Raw genomic sequence first — 18,894 nt, forward strand, 5'->3', positions numbered from 1 at the left:
AGCAGAATCGAGTTTCCCCTTTTCATCTCACTTCACTATCCCCCCCAGCACACTTGGAGTCGAGCCTCCAGTAATAGCCCCTTCAAATGCAAAAAAGTATCCCATTGCATTCAAAAACATTCACCATTTGAAAGAAAACAACCGCGAACGCCCGGGTGCAACAGAGACACTGAGCGCGTCCAAGATGGCGCTTGTGTACCGCTCCAATTCCGGACCGTTCCTGGCCGCTCGCTCGAACGAAACATCTGAAATCATCATATTGCAGTCATTGGAGCTTTGTGGTGTGTGTTTAACCGCGTGGTACCACGATGGCTGACGAAACACGAGCAGAAGTGTTGGAGGCGATTAAAATACAGGGCGAAGTCGTGAGGCAATTAAAAGCTGCCAAGGCAGATCCTTCCAAAGTGAGTGATAATCACCAATAATGCATTATTCTGTTATTGACGATTTCAAGGAATTTTGTACAGTCGCATATGGAGATATGTCAGCCGGCCTCGAGTTATTAACCCAAAGATTTATTCGGATTAACTTTCACTCGAATTATGAGAATACGAATTTAATCTTTATTACGTTTATTTATTTTATTGCCTTAGCTAATTTCCGTTAGTCCCAGTTCTATTTGATACCTGGTTCATACGTTATTACGTACAAAATCATGTTGATGGAGAAATATATGGGGTAAAATGGGCATTTGATTCTTTGAAGTGTCAATCACAGGTTCGGTTGATGATGAAATAGAGCAAGTTTTTCTCATGAGAAAAATAATTATTTTTCCTTGTGATCGGCTTGGACGTGACTCTTCTGGATAATTTGTCAGTGAAATGCAATATGTGTTCATTTTGCCTCATCCTCCCATACTCCAATAAAATCAACCTACCAAAGTAAACATGGAATTCTCTCACACTAGCACAAAATTCTTGAAATTTTGTTTTTTAATTCAAGACGAAATGTTTCCATTTCATCCCATCTTCCTCTCATTAATGTACCAATATTGTCCGTTTCATCAGGCAGTTGGTGTAGATTTCAAGTCAAAGTTGGGTGACATTAACACCGATCTTGGAAACATCAGTTACGTCGGTGGTTGGGTACCTTCGTACTATGACAAAAAGCTGTACGATATTTGCATTGAATTGTTGAACGGTGAAATCGAGAGCTATCCACATTTGAAGAGATGGTTTATCAATGTCAAGAGTTATGAACCCAGTGAGCGGGATAAATTTGTCAAGGGCTGTTGCAAAACAAAATTGGAGGGTATTGTTGACTCATTGAGCTCGGGTAAATGTGGAGATACTGAGAGTATTGATAAAAAGGTGAGGCAGTGCCCATGATTATGCGACACTGCCACTGAATTAATGGAAAACACGGATTTAATAATTTTCTCGGTTGAAACAAATTCGTTGTGTCAACTGTTGAAACTTCTTTTGGGATTAACGCAGCTAATTTATTCTTAAAGTTATATCTTTTGGATGATTGAGTACTTGAGTATTTTTGAGGGACATTTCAGGGCCAATCGAAATACCAATGAAAACATTCAACTAATCCATTCTCTCGAAGATCAGTTGAAACCCAATAATTGTCCTGCAATATTCCCAATAATTCCGCTGTAAATGTCAATATTAAATTGTGGCAGTGACGTATACTAGTTAATAAAAAATCTCTGATGTTTGTAACTAGTTGAAATAATCATCACTGAAGCGGACTTTTTACTTTGATTCTGGTTCTGCCGTTAATCGTTCATCCCCCCTCGATGAATCATGTTACGTCTGATGCGAACTAATTTATTCCTTGCTGCCTGCAAATGTCGCAACTCGTCAAATGTTGCCGCTACGCAGGTACGAGAGCAAGTGAATAATAATTTTCGTTTGACTATTCAAATTATCTCTGGGATTAAGGTGAAAGTGTTTTCTGGACTTTTTTAGATCGCTGAGGAGGTTTCTAAGCTGTTAGAGCTTAAAGCACAGCTTGGAGATGGGAGCGAGCCACAGAAATTCAGTCTCAAGACCCCCAAGGGTACCAGGGATTACAATCCGGAGCAGATGGCACTCAGACTCGGTGTTTTGGATAAAATAATCAGTGTTTTTAAACGTCATGGGGCTGAGACCATTGATACTCCTATTTTTGAACTCAAGGTATGTGCAATATTTTTTTATTATTATATTTTTAACAATAGGATATTGTTCTACATATATTTCCGTGGATTATTTAACAGCCAGGCTTTCACAAAATTCTTGTCACTTCCGGAGATCGATCTCGATTGTTCAATGTATTCTCTTAGTGAAATGAAAGGCACAAGAATAATTTAAATGACCAGTTCAATGACGAAACAGTCACGTAATTTTTCTCGAGACATTCGGTGCGATTTTTTAGATGATATACATTTTCAGCAATGAAAAATTTGTTTAAATTTATTTGTATGGATTTATCCTATTTTATCATCCTCGAAAATTGATTTGACAGGGTTTGAGAATGATTGACTTTATGAGGAGAAGAATTTTTGTAGTTGATTTGTTACCGTTATTAAGTTGAGTAGAACAGACTTCTGAGAACGAGAAGCTATGGGGGAATTGTTTATGAATTGTACCTTGAGAAACTCGGTGGTCAATGAACCAACCGACCTTTTTACGCCTCTAGGCTTGAAATCGTTGCTTTCACAAATTTCATGTGACTTCCGTAGATTGCTCTACTTTTTTCAAATGGTAATAGTAAAACGGTCCTGGTGATATAATACTAAAATCTAAATTCTCAATTATTAGATGTAAAAAAAATAAAGAAAAGTTTTTAACGATGACAACAATATTTCTACCAGCCTGTGATTACAAAAATAAATTACTCAAGATGACGGAAAATATTGTGACTTGTGCTTTGCAGGAAGTCCTGACCGGAAAATACGGTGAAGATACAAAATTGATCTACGACCTGAAGGACCAGGGCGGTGAGATACTAGCCCTGCGTTACGATCTCACTGTGCCCTTCGCTCGTTACTTAGCAATGTCCAAGATAACAAACATCAAGAGGTATCACATTGCCAAAGTCTACAGGCGAGACAATCCTTCAATGACCAAGGGACGTTATCGAGAGTTTTACCAATGTGATTTTGACATTGCTGGACAGTACGACCCCATGATACCGGATGCAGAGTGCATTAGAATCGTGTCTGAAGCCTTAACGAGTCTGGAACTCGGTGGCTTCGTCATCAAGGTCAACCACCGATGTCTGCTGGACGGAATATTCGCAGCATGTGGCGTTCCTCAGGACAAGTTCAGAACTATCTGCTCGTCTGTGGATAAACTGGACAAGAGCCCCTGGGAAGAGGTGAGAAAGGAGATGGTCGAGGAGAAGCAGTTGGATGGGGCTATTGCTGATAAAATTGGGGAGTACGTTTCCAAGAGTGGGGGTGTGAAACTGATTGATGAACTCAAGCAGGATGAGGTACTCATGAAAGAAAGTGCGGCTAAGCAGGGACTCGAGGCTATGGAGCTGTTGCTGAAGTATTGTGACATTTATAGAGTCACCGATAAAGTGCTTTTTGATCTCAGTCTGGCTAGGGGACTTGATTATTATACTGGAGTTATTTACGAAGCTGTTTTGACTGGTAAATGTTTTTCAATTTCATATTAGCTATGCATATAAAATTTATCATTAATTAGACACGGTTTTTGCAATGAATTCTGAAGAACTCAATTTATTTTGATTTTTAAAACCAAGTTGAACAGAATTTTTTCTTTTAACTCGCTTTGTGCTTCAGTAAAATCTAATCTATCTGTTTTTCATTTTCAGACAGTGAAGTAGGGAGTGTAGCAGGTGGTGGTCGTTACGACAATCTCGTAGGTATGTTCGATGCAAAAAAGAAGACCCCCTGTGTAGGGGTATCTCTAGGTGTAGAGAGAATTTTCAGTGTCCTCGAGAATCGTAAAGCTAATTCTGGACAGAAAACCAGAACCACTGAGGTGGAAGCGTATGTTGCAACTGCCCAGAAGAACTTCCAAGAGGAGCGAATGAAGATCCTAGCTGAATTATGGGACGCTGGCATCAAAGCTGAGCACCACTACAAAAAGAACCCCAAACTCCTGGCGCAGCTGCAGTACTGCGAGGAGAGTGGAATTCCTCTGGCCATTATTATTGGTGAGGGAGAGCTCAAGAAGGGCGAAGTCACTCTCAGAGAAGTGTCAACGCGAGCTCAACGATCCATACCTCGAGATAAACTCGTCGAAGAGATTCAAAAGTGGCTACAGAATCAATCTAAGTGATCGTAGGAATTTTCTGTTTCATATGCGTTGTAATTTCACATGTTCTGTACCAAATGATCGACACACAGTTTACCTGAATCAATTAATTTCATGTGAAAATTGTGTTTAAATGATAGATCAATGATAACAACTCGTAATTTATTTCAAACACTTTTTTCAATAAAATTGTGGTAAAAAATGTCTCAGTACTATTTTTATTTTACATTTTTAAATAATTTATTGATAAAAATAGTCACCCTATTACAAATTCATTTCAATAATTTATAAATTCACAAGTTTATTACAAAAATATTATTGCTAGGTTATTTCGACACACGTGTCACGTCGGGCAATTTATCTCCTAGATTATCATCATGAGCAGGAATATTTACAAGGAAAATGATATTTAGAATAATTTTACATGAAAAGCTAGATATTACCTCGTGTCGACTGAGTTTATTTTTTTTTTAAACTTGAGGAGATGACGAATTTCAATTCGTTTTCACTCATTCTCATAAATACTTTCATTCTTGACTGTTGTTGATTGAAAAAGCACATCAGGAGTCGCTAGATCCCGGCTAGAATTTACAGTCACCTCCTCCTATTAATTACACGTGAAAAATCTAAGAAAAACCTAGCACATTGACTGCAAAATCTTGTCGAATTACTATTGAAGAAACCCACAAAACAGCAGCGAAATTTCTCAACAGATTGAAAGATTGATAGAAAGTCAATAAAATTTTCCAGCAGCTGGAGCTGCAATTTTTTCGTTCACGTAATCTCTAAAATACTTCAAAATTACAGGTACTATCACAGTATCCTTTAAAAATTACGTATAAATTAGTAATAAACTGATAAACCTGAAGGCTCAACTCACCATAAAAGCCCTAAGAGTTCATCTCTAAAAATATCCCCAGGTCATTCCTAAATTTTCGTTTCCCACCTTCCCTTAACTAGTTGACTCCGCCGGACCTTTATCCCTTCCCAATGACACCTTACTCTCCTCCCTCCCCTTCGCCGCCACAACCTTAACTTCCTGCAGGGAATCCCCATCCGAGGAACTCTGCATGGAAGCCCTCTGATACCTCTCGAAGACGTTCTCACTGGGTTTATCAATTCTGACCTCCAGAAGTGGTTTGTAAGAGTCAATGGAAATCCTCGGCTTATCGCCAGGGCTTCTCCCAGAAGATGTTTTCCTGCTGCTTGATGAGGACTCCCCTGTGCTGTGTTCAGACACAGTAGACACCTTTCTGTCGCCCTTCTTCCCCTCCCCCCATGAACTCATCGACACAACCGAGAATTTTCTCGTTTTATCAGTCCGACTATCCCCGTCAGCTGCCCCCAATTTTTCACTTCCCCTTTCCTCAGGACACGCCTCATCCTGAGGCACCTCGAGTTCATCCTGACCTCTGGACACCGTCTGCCCTAATTCAACCCTGGAATCTTGAACCTCAGCCTCTGCTGGAGCCGTTGTAACGGTCTTGACTTCCCTCAGAGCCTCGGATACTGTCTTTCGACCTTCATTCGACTCCTCTCCAGTCCCCGAATCCTTTTTCTTTCGATCCTTGTCGTCTCTATCGAAAAATGGATTCATTATCGCAGAAGTAAAAGGATTACTGGAGGCAGAGATCGCCCTCAGGAACTTGGGTCTCCCCTGTTTGCTGTCACTCGTCTTCCCCTTGTCTTCTCGGCTTGGAGACACTATGGTGACGGTCTTCTGGGTCAGGCCCTTCCCAGCGTTTGTCTTAACAGAGGGTTCCAGTGCCAGGGGACTGATGGCAATGTTCTTCTCCCCAGTTTTCATCCCTTCGGTGTTGACATCGCTCAGACTGAACGCTCGGACCCTCTTCTGGAGTTGCAGCTGATTGATTTGCCTCTGTAGCATTCCAGCCCGCCACCTAGGCATCGCCCTGGAGGCCTGGGGCGTTGCAGGGCCTGGGGGAGTGTCCAACTGGGCTGGTCTCAGGGAGAACCTGCGGTGTCCTGAGACCGCCACTGGAGACGAGGACCCCGGTGCACTCTCCATCGGCACCAACGGCTCTCTTGGACTCTCGAAGGGAGGATCTGAGGTGTATAGCGGCGAAGGACTCGGGAAGGGCTTCGAGTACCCCAGATATGGAGACGCCTGAGGGGTCGTTCCCAGGGGTGTCGGCACTGGACGAAGGGAGAATCTTCTTGTTCTACCTGGAAATCAAGGATTTGGGGGTTTGAATGGAGTGAAGATATTTTCTTTCTCAATTATTCAATATTGTCATGACATGACTGGGGGAGCATAAAAAATATTTCTGTTTACCTTTGACCCCTGGAGCTGCAAAGCTGCGGCGGTTGTAGAGGGGGGTCGAGCTGCCAGATGTCTCAGGCCTCAGCGAGAGCCTCCTCCCTGCAGGGTCCGCGGTAACAGTCGACTGATTGCTTTGAGGAAGCGACCCAGGGGGAGAGAAGAGGGTGAGCAAGCTGGGGAGCTTTGGTGGGGTCAGCGAAGCAGTTCCCATCTTTCTCTGAGGCTTTTTGATGTAGTCCTCTGGTACTGCCCCAACTCTCGTGTGAAGGGCCGTCAACGCTCGGAGGAAGTCCGCCAGAGACGTCTCCTCCAGGAGATTACTGCCTCCTAGTGATGAGGGTAGGTTCGCCCCCGTGTGGGTGAAGTATGTTGAGGACGAGGGCAGGGGATTCATGTTGGAGAGGTAACTCTCGTCGTCTGCATCGAGTTCCCCAGCTGAGACTGAGTTACTCGGTCGAGGATCTTTTTTAGCTGACAATTGTTTTATCCATTTGGGAAGTGGAACTGATTTAGGAAGAGCTGGGAAGATTGATTTGCTCTCTTTTTCTCGTTCTTTTTCCTTTGTTTTGGCGTCATTTCGTCGTGCCCTGATGAGCTCCTGGATCTTCCGGGAGGCCGCAGGACCCGACCAGGTCCACTCCTGATTTCTGCTGGCGTTGGGCTCGAACTTGGGGTCCAGACGGACCTCACTTGTTGCTCGAGAACGGGGCTTACCACAGGGGGATCGCTCGAGGCCAAATCTACGCTCGGTGGAGAGGATTTCTTTGTCGGTGAAACATTCGACTCCTGAACGTGTGTCGCACTCTGGGGTCTGTTCCTCATCATCGGGGGGTGGTGGAATGTAACCGAGGATGTTCACCAGGCGGGCCAGGAGCTCTGCTGGTTGGACCATTGCGTGGGTTGCGAAGGTCGCTGTTTTGTCAATTCGTTGGAGATCGGTTTCGGAGACTACTCGAGGTACTGGGGGCTCCTGGGGAAGGGTTGATCGATTAGGTTGATTGCGAAAGAGGAAAATAGTTCTTGATAACTGGGGGGAGAGTAATTATTGTTTTGTAAATATTTTCCGCTAAAATTTTTCCGACAAACGACTGATATTTTGTAATCTTTATTGAGATAACAGCTTTAACATTGTGATAAAAAATTTGAAATTCTATATTGATAATTAATTGAGTAATTTTTAATTTCTCGTACCGATTAAATATCTCAGTTATCTTTGATCTTTAATGGCAATTACTGATTGAACTCAAAGACAAATTGTTAAATAGTCTCCAAAAATGACAAACTCCAAAAAAATTCTCTTGATAGTATTTTTTTAATTAATTTGTTCTCAAAGGAAATTGAAAATTAATAGAAAGGAATTAGTCTCCATAAGTAGAAATGAATAATTACCAATGGCACCACTTCACTGTTAGCCCTTCTTCTTGGATGTGGTGGAGTCGGTGGAGCTAATCCCCCAATAACAAGCGTCCGTAGATCCGGAAAACTATTACTCCTCATCAACTTCGTCGGCGGCATCTCATAGTCATACTCGTCCACGTAAACTCTCTACGAAATTCGTCAAATGAATTAAAACTGAATTAATTGATCAATCACCCAATCAAGGTATAATGATTCAGTCGAGCTGTTCACCTTGACTTTGGACAACTGCAATTCGTTGAATACACGCCTGAGGTAGCCGACCTCCTTGTTGAACTCACTCCATATTTTATTCTGAGTTTGCTTCAGATTCATGGCTAATTTATGCTCGAGACGCACTATCCTCTTGCTTCTCATTCCTCTTGTTATGAAGGCCATTATCATGACAACGTAGCCGAGGCCGAAGGATATCCATGCAATGAGGAAGGATTTGTACATGATGAAGAATACACCGCTGCCTTTTGTGTTGTCTTGACCTGATAAAAAATATTACGAAATTGAAATTGGAATTTAAATGCACATTTTATGCACAAAAAGACTATTTGCAAAAAAAATCAATGGAGAATTCTGGTAGAAACGCGATCCGTTTTTTTGGTATTTTATTTATTAGAAAATTTATGGGGGAAATGTTCCGAGAAAAATCAGCTGGTAATTTTGATTTCTCGAAATTGGAATGAAATTTTTTGTTATGAAAAAATGTTCATCTTTTTTTTCGCTCTAATTTGTTTGATGCGATTTTTTCATTGAAATCGAAGCGGAAAATGTTTAACATTCTTCAATAATCACCTCAGAATTTCCTATTGAATTCTTTCTCACCAAACATTTAGAACAACTTCGCTGATCCTCACCTTAAGTCCACTTTCCCACGCTAGCATTTATTGCATAAAAAATCAGATTATAAATTAATCACAGAGAATATCTCAATCAACATTATCCATCACCAAATTGTAAATTATTTCTCTTGAAAATTATTGAAATCTAGGAAAATGAAGTTCACCCAAAATGCAAAATTCCTAAAAATGTTCGAAAATTTTCAATTTCTACAAAAATGTCCTGAATTTCTTTTTGAATTCTTTTCCATTCGCGCAACACAAGCAAAATATTCCAAGAATTTAAATTCCCTTCACGTTCAGTCCACTTTCACACGCTGGCATTTATCAAATTAGGAATCATATGATAGATTAATCACAGAGGACATCTCAGTCGTCCTTATCGATTACGAAATAATAAATTTAATCAGTTAAATCAGTTCTTCCCCAGAAGGAAAAGGTGGCATAATTTTGTTGTACCGTCGTGAGCCCCCAATCGAAATGTTTCGATCGATTTCCTCTCGTCGATTCCGTGAAATGAGGGAAAACTAATTAATTCGACTTACCCGCAACGTAATCCCCGAATCCAATGGTAGTCAGTGTAACGAATGCGTAATAGACAGCCTCGTCATACGACCATCCTTCGTAATAAGAGAACAGGAATGCGGGAAAAAATATGAACATAACGAAACCAGGTGCCAGGTACATGAGAATTTGCACAGCCAGACCAGCTTTTCGTTTTTCCAGGGGGGTCAATTTTTTTTTACACTCGTCTTGGTGATGTTGCTTGTAGGATTTGTATTTTTGGTGAGCTCGGATGAATACAATGGAGAAAAATTCACCGAGATGTGCGAGGAGAATACCGTTCATTGGAATACCAATGAGACCATAGAAGATCATGAGAATTCTGCTGAGAGAATTCGTTGGAGCCAGATTTCCATATCCTAGAGGGGCAGCAAAAATGAAAAACTAATAGAGTAAAAAAATACTTAGTCCTGTCTATCAGATTTTAATCAAATCCATTCAAGAAGTCCGGAGCTTTAGAAATAATTTTTTAAGAAAAATCGGTCAGTTCCATCAGCATACGAGTTTTCCTGCTCAGACATTTTCTGGGGGAATCCCTCGAAAGATTCCCAATGTTTCCCACTCTCTGCTCATTCTGTTTTCATTAAAAATATTGAACTATAAAATTTATAAAATTGGGCCTGAGGAACTCCCAGAGTCCAAAATATGTCTTGAGTCGAGAGTGAAATTCTGTGCAAAATTTCATTAGTTTTCGGTTGACTATTTGGAAGAAATATTTTAACAGTACATTCCAACATGAGTGTTGATGAAAACAATGCCCCCACTTGGAATAAATAGCTTAGAACTCTATCTTGCAGCTTGATAACAAATTTTAACCTGATTAGGAAGATATTAAAGCAAACTTGTGGAGCGATAATTTGATTGATGTTCACGATAATCTTTACCTATCGTTAAAAACCGATTTTGGAATGGATATCTCAGAAAGTCTCATACTTCCCTAGAGCAAACAGAATATGACATAAATTATCTGTCATTATTGCTTTAGTAATCTTGGATAAATATTTTTTTTAATTTGCACATCTCCAAAAATTGATGTGAATAAAAAAAAGTTTTGGTGAAGGTAAAAACAAATGTCTGGTCTCTTGGCATATGTCACTAATGTTTATAAATCTATCAACAATTATTCGTGACACATTGACTCAAATAAGTCTGATTATTACTGCTTTTCATCACTGAAAGTTGGTGGTAAATTCACCCACAACAAGGGATTGATCTTTAGAATTTTGGAACTTTACAACATAACAATTTTTTCTCTGTGTGAAAAGGTGATAAAAAATTCTATAACATTCAGATTAGATCATTGACGTCACCTTGAATGCCGACAATGAATTTATACCACTCGTAATTTCTTCTGCGTAAAGTGACAAATTGCTGTTTACGTCTGATAAATTATCCGGAAGTCTTCGTGACTTGAAATTAACACGGGAATTTCATCCCTTTTTTACATTTCATCACCGCACGCAATAAACAACGTCATGCAATGATTCAATTGGGAGTGAGAAATATATTTACCGATGGTACTGACGACAGTGTAGGCAAAATAGAAGCTGTTGTAGAAGTCCCATTTCAATTGGTCCTCCTCGCTATCACTGTAATTGTAAACGGATTTACCGCAATAGACTGTCAGCTTGTCCAGAATTTCGTGCTGGTCTTCTGTGGATTCTGGCATATAGTGAGCATGGAGGAGAGCTGCAACAATAATTTATTGACATACAGAAAAAAATAGTAAATCAGTGAAACAGTTTTTTGCGAATAGGTTCGAGAATTTAAGCAAAAATCTTTAAAAATTACGCGCCGGTTCCGTAATCTGTCGGTCAGAATAATATTTGGTAAAAAACGGCAAATTACGGAAAAATTACGCACTTTTCAGTGAATTTTCAGGAAAAAGTTCAAAACATTCCAGAAAAATTATGGAACGTTGGTAAAAAATACGAAACTGTTTCGTAATTTTTACTGAATACTGTTTGGACTGGCAGATTACAGAATTGGCAGGTAATATTGACAGAATTTTTCTCTCCCTGTCATGATAACACCATCTAAAAGACCAACGAGGTCCAGCAAAATAACATTTCCTAATGAACCACAAAAATGATTGTGTAGTTTATTGTTTCTCTTCAATCGTCAACAATTATCTTATCAACCCATCGTCCCAGCACTCGCCCAACGCTCTTCATTGTCCCACGATCATCTCTGAATGCACTCGGAATTCAATCACAACATTCCCCCCCAAGAAATCCAGCAATCTTCGCTCTTCACTGGGAATTCCGACAATTCTTTTCAGCTTTTTCACTCTTATTCTCGTCAGTGCTGATTGTATCGTGGGAGAGACGAGTTACGAGAGGAGTTACTCAGCCAATTGATCTATTTAACTTGACATTGTTTAATGGCTACTCCATATAGATCCCTCAATTCAATCCTCAAACGAGTACTTCGCGATCATGAAGGAGAATAAATTAATTTTTCGAGGTTCAATGATCGATGGAAATAAGAATGGCAATTCTTTCGACTACTGACGATCTCCGTAACACACCTTTTTCGTTAATCATGTTATTTTCTCATTATAAAAATCGATTTGTGTTCACAGTAATTACATGCAGTAATGAAATTCCCGTTTACGCTCATTAGGATTCCATTTCAGTTTTTTCACCGGGTGGAGGTAGTTCAAAGACACCTATATCATGACGATAATTTTGTTATTTTCATGCTGTAGAAAGCGCCATTAAATTGAATTCCAAAATACTGGGGACACAATAAATTTCCCATTTTTTTGTCATCAATTTTAGATTTTTCAATAATTTTCATTAGATATGATTTTAAAATAATTCATTTTGAGAGAATTCACTCACACGAAGCAATCAATTTCTCGTTTGTACGCACAAATTCCTCACAAATTCGATCAAAAATTGACTAAATCTTTTCTGCTTCAAAAAATTCATTTTTTCACGTCATTTTTTTCGCAGCTGATAGATTCGTTCCAAAATTGTCAAAGAAAAATTAAAAATAAAAAGCTTTATTTTTAAAAATCTGATCTAGATTTTTCAAATCTTCGTAGCACTCCATTTTTATGCACATAAAGCAATAAAATTCTCATTCACTCTCATTCTTCATCGCTTCCACCCACAAAATTGGCGTCAATTGACTTGAAAAATATTTCTTCCTCTTTTAATTGTGTGATTTCATTTATTTACTCTATTACTTAACGAGCCATTCTATTAGAAAATGAGGGGATTAGTCAGTTGAGCCGAAATAAATACCACCGGTGGGCCCTTGGGGACATACTGGCGGCATTGTACACGACGCCGTTTGGTTACAATGCCTAGACCTTCCTCTCGCACACCGCGATCGTGGGACACTCCTCTGCATACAAAAAATAATTCATCCTCACTATTTATTCGAGTACCCACGACGCGTTCATGCCTTGTCGCAATGAAATAAAAAAATGACAGGTATTAGGCACAAGTGATCACAACACTGATTTCATAGTAAAGTAATCGCGGTGATAAGCGATTAGATTATATCGGGTAGTTGACAATGTGATGAATCGAAATTGACGATCAAATAATTTTTCTTTACTTTTAATTTTTTTCCATCTGTGTCATTGGACTTGTTGTTGGTGTGCTCTCTTTATCGAAGTAATAATTTGTTCATGGAAATGTCTCACGAAAAAAAAAATTATAAATCAACCGCGGGAGTTGTTCCGAAAATTTTTTGAATTTCTACCAATTGTCGATCGATTCTATTTAAAGGTTCGTTACAAATATGAATCCAAGTCTCAATAATTAACTCGCTGTGGAGCTACGAAATAATTACGTTGAACGATAATTTATTAATGTCAGGTCGTACCAATCGACATTTATTTATTTGAATGTCAAAAAGTGACAGCGAAGTAGTGAAATATAACTGGAAAAATCCATATTTCCCATCTCTCCAAATATTGAATTATTCCAAGAATTATGAAGCACTTGTCTCCTCGAAATTCATTGACAAAATCCTAAGATCACAACAAAACAAAATTCCACTGTTCGCGACTTCGTTTTTTCGCTTTAACGAATAATAAAAAAGCCTGACATGTACCATTAATTTCCATGCGTTCCATCCTGGCCGCCTGTACTTTCTCAATCTCCAATCTGCTCTCGATGTGATAAAACATCGAGGCACCAAGAAGAAGGTAGGTCAAGAACAGCATGAGCAGTACCATCCATTGTTTCTTGGACATGTTTCCACGTTATCACAGTGAAATTCTCCTTCCCCGGGTTGAAAAAAAAAAAGTATCACCACCTTAATCCAGTCAACGAGGGAGAATCACCCCGATAAACACACCGTAAATGTCACGAAATCATCACGAAGTTATTTGATAATTCTTGGTTTCCTCTGATGGCAATCGTCCACTCGTGTTTCGAGTCCGACTGATGTCCGTCGATCGCGGATCCTCATGAAAGCCCGTGTGTCTCCCTTTTAACCGGCACCCACTTGGCTTTCGTGCGGCCATCCCCCTCTCCCATGTTTTTCACTGGATCTTTTATCATGTCCCGGCTATTATCTCACTTTTTGGATGATTGCGCTTTTACGGCCCCCCGGGGATCATCAACGAGGTAATCAGATGCAGCCCATCTTTTTAATTTTTTGGGGGGAGGTGATGAGCTTAAATTTGAGAAGACTAAATAGATAATTTGCTAGTCAATGGTCCATTGGTGGATAAACTCTATCATTGAAGATTGTTATTTATGTCAGTTGTAAAACAAATTAAATTGACTGCAAAATTCTCTGTTCAGTTTTTCATAAGAAAATTTTTAAAAAATCTGGAGGACAAAAATTAAAAAAAAAAAAAATTAATACACGTCGGGTTTTCCTTGAGGTTCTCAGCTTTTTTTACGTTATTATTGTTCGGTTTAATATTCAAAAGTTGAGGGAAATTGCTATCGAAAGAGTTATTAATAAAAATCGTTCAAACCATTTCTATCAGGTGCAGAAATTATCACCGATTCAATCAAATGCAGTCCATCATTTATAATGTTATGAACGGGCACTGATGCACTTAAATCTGGAGATCGAAACAATGAATGAATTTAGTAATCAATTCTGATGTGTTGATAAATTGTCTGATTGAGGAACTGTCATTATTAACTTCCCAATGAATCAGGAAATTATCTTAAATTGGATTTAGCAAATCTAATAGAGGATGTTGATGACTTTTGCAAATAACCGCATTATTCTCTACTTCGTTGACTTGCATAAAAAATTATCCTGACGATTCTACAACTGCGCTAATGAATTTTCAAAAAAGAAACTTTTCATTAACAACTGTGGATGTATTGACTCATGTCATGAATGACTTACACCTCGAATTATGCTAATCAATTTTACAAAACTAATTACATTTATATTCTCTGCATAAACAACCGATGTCTAAAAATAGATGATCCAATATTGTAATCACGATCGAATCCGGAATATTAATCACACTCAGTGATCAGTCGTGTGGAAGTCAGTGAGTGTGGATGAGTGAAAGATACTCTGTTACATTGGCGCGTTTAATTTCCTCTGGAGAACTCTCCCAGCAAGGAAAGTAGACTGTTCCATTAATATTTTTAAATATTTTTGCACGACATAAAAAAATTGGCAAGAAATTTTCCAAACCGTTTCTACGACTAATTAAATTAAAAAATATTTTATCGACACCGATTACATTTAAAATACGCTATTTTGGGTCCAAAGTTTTGCCTCTTGCACTTTATTGAGAGAAAGGAATTGACACTATGAGAAAAAATTAAATTTTCCTATCACTATTGTCCTTGTTCATCGGGGTCTGAATGATGTCTCCTCACTGGGATCCTCGGTCCCCGTTCTCCACCGCAAACCCACCAAATGACTAATAATTTACCTAGAACCAGGTGACAAATATCGTCGAAGCATCGAGCATGTGATGCAAAAATACCTGATTTATTCCGCATAAAAATAGACAGAACAATTATCCAATTACACCATTGAAACCATGACATTCAGACATTTGTCCCGAGCCCCAACAATTCAAAAATTCCTCGTGATACGAGACGTTAACTCGCATTTTTCTATTGATCACCCAATGACGATCACCCGACCATTGTCCATCTTGTCATTGACGTGACAATGAAAATCGGAAGACAAAAGTTATCCTCACACATGACGTGTGTTTGCGCAACCTGGGCACACGGACGTTTTTTGCCTAGGAATCGATCGATTCTCCATGTGACATGATCGATAAATGATCCAGCAATTTGCAAGTTAATTCATGGTATTTGAATTGAGATCGTTGGGGTTAATTAATAGACCTGTTTATCCATTTCAAAGTGAAACGAAATTAATTGTATTTTTTCCTACAGCGCAGGTGTTTCTGAGTCAAGAAAATGGTCTATTACATTACGAGTGCGGAAATGAGTTTTTTTTTCTCAGAAAATTCCTTTCTCACAAGCATCCAATGATTTTTCATCATCACAGGGTATGGGAAAGGAACGTAAATTTTTTTTTTTGGCATAGAATTATGAAAAAACAGTTTTACACTCCTCGGCCGTAAACCGAAATTTTACGCACGTCCGCGAATAATTCGCTGTTGCTGAACTTCGGGAGAGTAGCACTCGTATTGGTGTAGGGTATTTCAATGAACTAACAATTTTTTCGACTGTAAATAATGACGTAATGTCGATATTGTCTCAAAATCACATCTTGTCAAAATATTATGGAAGACGTTCTCCATGTCGTTTGTTGTGACGACAATGAAGGATTTACCGTGTGGTATTTCAATTTTTCAATTTACGGCTTTGGAAACTCATTCAGATGGAAATTTCAGGGAAGATTAGAGACTCATGAAATTCGCACGGATGTGTATTTTATGGCAAGATCGATGAATGATTGAATAATTGATAGATTAATTAATTTTACGCGGGTATTATCAATGTTAATTAATAATTCAGTGAATATTCATGTGAGAGAGAATCCAATGGTAACGTTTTAGAATTCTTTGTAAATTCAATTCGGATTTTATCAAAATTCTAGGAAATCGGGGTTGAAATTGAGTTTATTTTTTACGCAGATTCTACGAGACTTTCGATTTGCAAGAGACGAAATTCCGAGGGAATTGCATGATGAGACATAATGGACAAATGATGCACTAATTTGCATGTTAACTGATGGTGTTTGAATTAGAATCATTAGGCTTAATTAATATCCCCCCCCCGTTCACCCGCCTCCGCATTCAGGGATGGAATGCAGAAAAATGGGAAAGCAAATAAAAATTTACTAGGAGGAATCTCGATCACGTGGAGTTGGACCTCGAGATGGCCGAAGCCGTGACGCGTTGGCACCTCGATCCTGTTTACCTCGAGTCTACTCGTGTGTAATCAGTCCATTTGTAACAATTCGACGAAATTTACACTGATTTCAAATTTGGCCCATGAGCCAGTCCAATTGGGACTGACTCTAGTGTCTCTCGAGTCAAATTTTGGAATCGAAAACGGTGAAATTCGGGAATCGTCATGTTCAGGGTTTTGGGCACTTGAAGAACCTCCTCCAAAGAGACTAGATTAATTATTTTGTTCTAATTAAATTTTTTAAGGATCCTTCTGGAAAAGAGGGAGCTGAAGGCATTGGCCAGTGATAGTTATATTTGTCTCAATAAATGTTGATAATCGAGATAGATTTTCAAATATTCGAACGTAAAAAGCCCATTTTTCAGATCTGATTTAATTCCGAATGACTAATGATGAATAATTTGTGATAAGAGTATTAAAAAAACTTTCCGTAAGAAAATTTCCGGTTTCATCAATTGTTTCTTAATGTGTACCTAAACTAAGCTGTTTTCATAATGAATTCAGAATTCCGGGAAATGTCAAGTTCGATCGTCAAGGTCCATAACTTTATAATCAACGTCAATTAATTTGTTAACGATTTTTTTATGGCAATTGTTGAATACTGCTATCGATTCGCAACTTCAGTCCGAATCGATTTTCATAGTGATAATCTCATTCCCGATTTCAATTTCCCCTCCTACAAAATTAAAAACTAATATTTCACGATTTTCTGATCAATCGATTTTTTAATCGCGCAATCGATTGCTCTCTTAAACCGCGTATTTTCTAAAACTTTCCATTCACTTGTTGTCTGACCCGATAGAATCGACGAGATATCATCAAAAGATGTCCTCGAGCCTCTGCTGCTCAAGACCAGTCGCGTGCAGATCCCCGAAAATTGAAAAAAAAAAAACCTCTTGTCACATGAAAACAGTCAATCACTCTGAATTTTCCACTTCAATGAACAATTCAATGACGTCAGTATTTTTCTTCCATACTGTTCACCGGCTGCAAAGTGTTTGAGTCGACCCTTTGCTCATAGTTTGATCAGCAAACGCGAGATAAAGGTCTGCGTGGTTGAGCAATCCGTGTCTATTGAATGATAAAATCGTACCGATCGCTCCTTTATGCTCCGTTAAAACGACTGGACACGTTGCATTGAAACTGGTCTCTTGGCCCCATTAGATTCATTTACATTAATTTAGCTAATTGTTTACTGTGTGACAACTGTCCTGGCAACATTCCACGAGCTGCGACCACGATTTTGTTCGTTTCTACGGGTATCCACTTTTTATTCCAGTTGCCTATCGTGTTTGCAATCGATCTGTGTACCTCCAGGTCCTCAGTCTCGGAGCTTATCTTCTTCATACACTGCCAGTAGTCCCCGAGATAGTGCGAATCCAGATTAACACGGACCCCGTGGCCCCTCGAGGTTCATGTTAAAATCATATCAATTTTGAATCGAGAATTTATTCTTCAGTTCTTTTCACTTCGTTTATTTTCTATAACTCTGTTATTAATTGAACAAACTGCCAGAGGAGTGGCGAGTGTTTCTTGTTTTTCCGGAATTACTTGTTTCATTCATCTATTAGTTTATGGGTTAAATAATTTATGAAAAGAATTTTTATGTCGTTCATCAACTCTTTCATCTGTCCCTTGAAGTTCTGGATTTTTTTCGGTAAATTATGTTTCATTGCAGTGGTTCCATTTTTGTGCAAAAACCGATCCACTTTCAGTGCGACAACGTAAAAAAATAATTTTTTAAACGCAAAGTCGTTATCCTCGATTAGAACGTAATAGTTTGAGTGGTCGATAGTTTATCTTCGATTTTATTATTTATTCCTACGATTTCTGGTGTCAGTGAGTGCCACTTTCTGGTAGTTTATCAATCGCGATTTATTACGATAAATAGTATCGAATGAGTTTTTTAGTATTGTGGAGTGGCTGGAATTTCCACGAGCGGTTGGAAGATTTTTTCTAACGAGTGGAAAATCGTTCTGGTTTGACATCTGCTCGGTCATAGACTGATTTTTAAACGGAGGAACTGCAGAACGACGAGGATGGGCCAGAAGGTCCTCCGGATAATGGTGGGAGGGCGAATTGTCAACCGGAAGTATCGGTCCAGCAATTATCGATTGAAAGGTTTCGAGGCTGCACTTGAAATGCTATTAGATTTTTCAGTGATTGAAGGCTTTTTCTCGGTGTCTTTTGTTGTCAGCACGACGAAGGATTTATCGCGTGGTATTTCAATTTTT

General features: G+C 39.0%; 2 protein-coding genes across 5 annotated transcripts; one reads left to right on the forward strand and one right to left on the reverse strand.

Annotated features, from left to right (window-relative positions):
* The first annotated feature begins 244 nt into the window (after positions 1 to 244).
* On the forward strand, positions 245 to 4,427 carry LOC135167300 (histidine--tRNA ligase). Of its 3 annotated transcripts, none has more exons than XM_064130354.1 (5): positions 245 to 404; positions 1,008 to 1,310; positions 1,920 to 2,129; positions 2,869 to 3,592; positions 3,778 to 4,427. In XM_064130354.1, exons 1-5 carry the CDS (start codon positions 309 to 311, stop codon positions 4,245 to 4,247), a joined length of 1,803 nt encoding a protein of 600 aa, XP_063986424.1. In that variant the 5' UTR covers positions 245 to 308; the 3' UTR covers positions 4,248 to 4,427. The 3 variants fall into 3 exon arrangements, with proteins under 3 accessions (XP_063986424.1, XP_063986425.1, XP_063986427.1); XM_064130357.1 differs by lacking the exon at positions 1,008 to 1,310 and adding an exon at positions 1,675 to 1,832 and having other exon boundaries at positions 250 to 404; XM_064130355.1 differs by lacking the exon at positions 1,008 to 1,310.
* Positions 4,428 to 4,438: 11 nt separating this feature from the next.
* Positions 4,439 to 15,023, reverse strand: LOC135167298 (open rectifier potassium channel protein 1). 2 transcript variants are annotated; one of them, XM_064130344.1, is made up of 8 exons: positions 14,269 to 15,023; positions 13,392 to 13,958; positions 10,830 to 11,006; positions 9,299 to 9,676; positions 8,137 to 8,399; positions 7,897 to 8,052; positions 6,520 to 7,477; positions 4,439 to 6,410 (listed from the first exon to the last, which is right to left on the reverse strand). In XM_064130344.1, the coding sequence occupies exons 2-8, from the start codon at positions 13,531 to 13,533 to the stop codon at positions 5,176 to 5,178; spliced, it is 3,309 nt and encodes a 1,102-aa protein (XP_063986414.1). In that variant the 5' UTR covers positions 13,534 to 13,958; positions 14,269 to 15,023; the 3' UTR covers positions 4,439 to 5,175. The 2 variants fall into 2 exon arrangements, with proteins under 2 accessions (XP_063986414.1, XP_063986413.1); XM_064130343.1 differs by having other exon boundaries at positions 13,392 to 15,023.
* Between the last annotated feature and the right edge of the window lie 3,871 nt (positions 15,024 to 18,894).

This window comes from Diachasmimorpha longicaudata, chromosome 11, assembly GCF_034640455.1.
Source record: "Diachasmimorpha longicaudata isolate KC_UGA_2023 chromosome 11, iyDiaLong2, whole genome shotgun sequence".
In the NCBI taxonomy this organism is placed as follows: Eukaryota; Metazoa; Arthropoda; class Insecta; order Hymenoptera; family Braconidae; genus Diachasmimorpha; species Diachasmimorpha longicaudata.

Coding starts and splice junctions, on each gene's coding strand:
- LOC135167300 (XM_064130354.1), top strand. CDS start 309: ATGGCTGACGAAACACGAGCAGAAGTGTTGGAGGCGATTAAAATACAG. Junction 405..1,007: donor CCAAGGCAGATCCTTCCAAA/GTGAGTGATAAT, acceptor CCGTTTCATCAG/GCAGTTGGTGTAGATTTCAA. Junction 3,593..3,777: donor TTACGAAGCTGTTTTGACTG/GTAAATGTTTTT, acceptor TTTCATTTTCAG/ACAGTGAAGTAGGGAGTGTA.
- LOC135167298 (XM_064130344.1), bottom strand. CDS start 13,533: ATGTCCAAGAAACAATGGATGGTACTGCTCATGCTGTTCTTGACCTAC. Junction 9,677..10,829: donor CACTGTCGTCAGTACCATCG/GTAAATATATTT, acceptor CTGCCCCTCTAG/GATATGGAAATCTGGCTCCA. Junction 8,400..9,298: donor ATTCGGGGATTACGTTGCGG/GTAAGTCGAATT, acceptor ATTTTTTATCAG/GTCAAGACAACACAAAAGGC.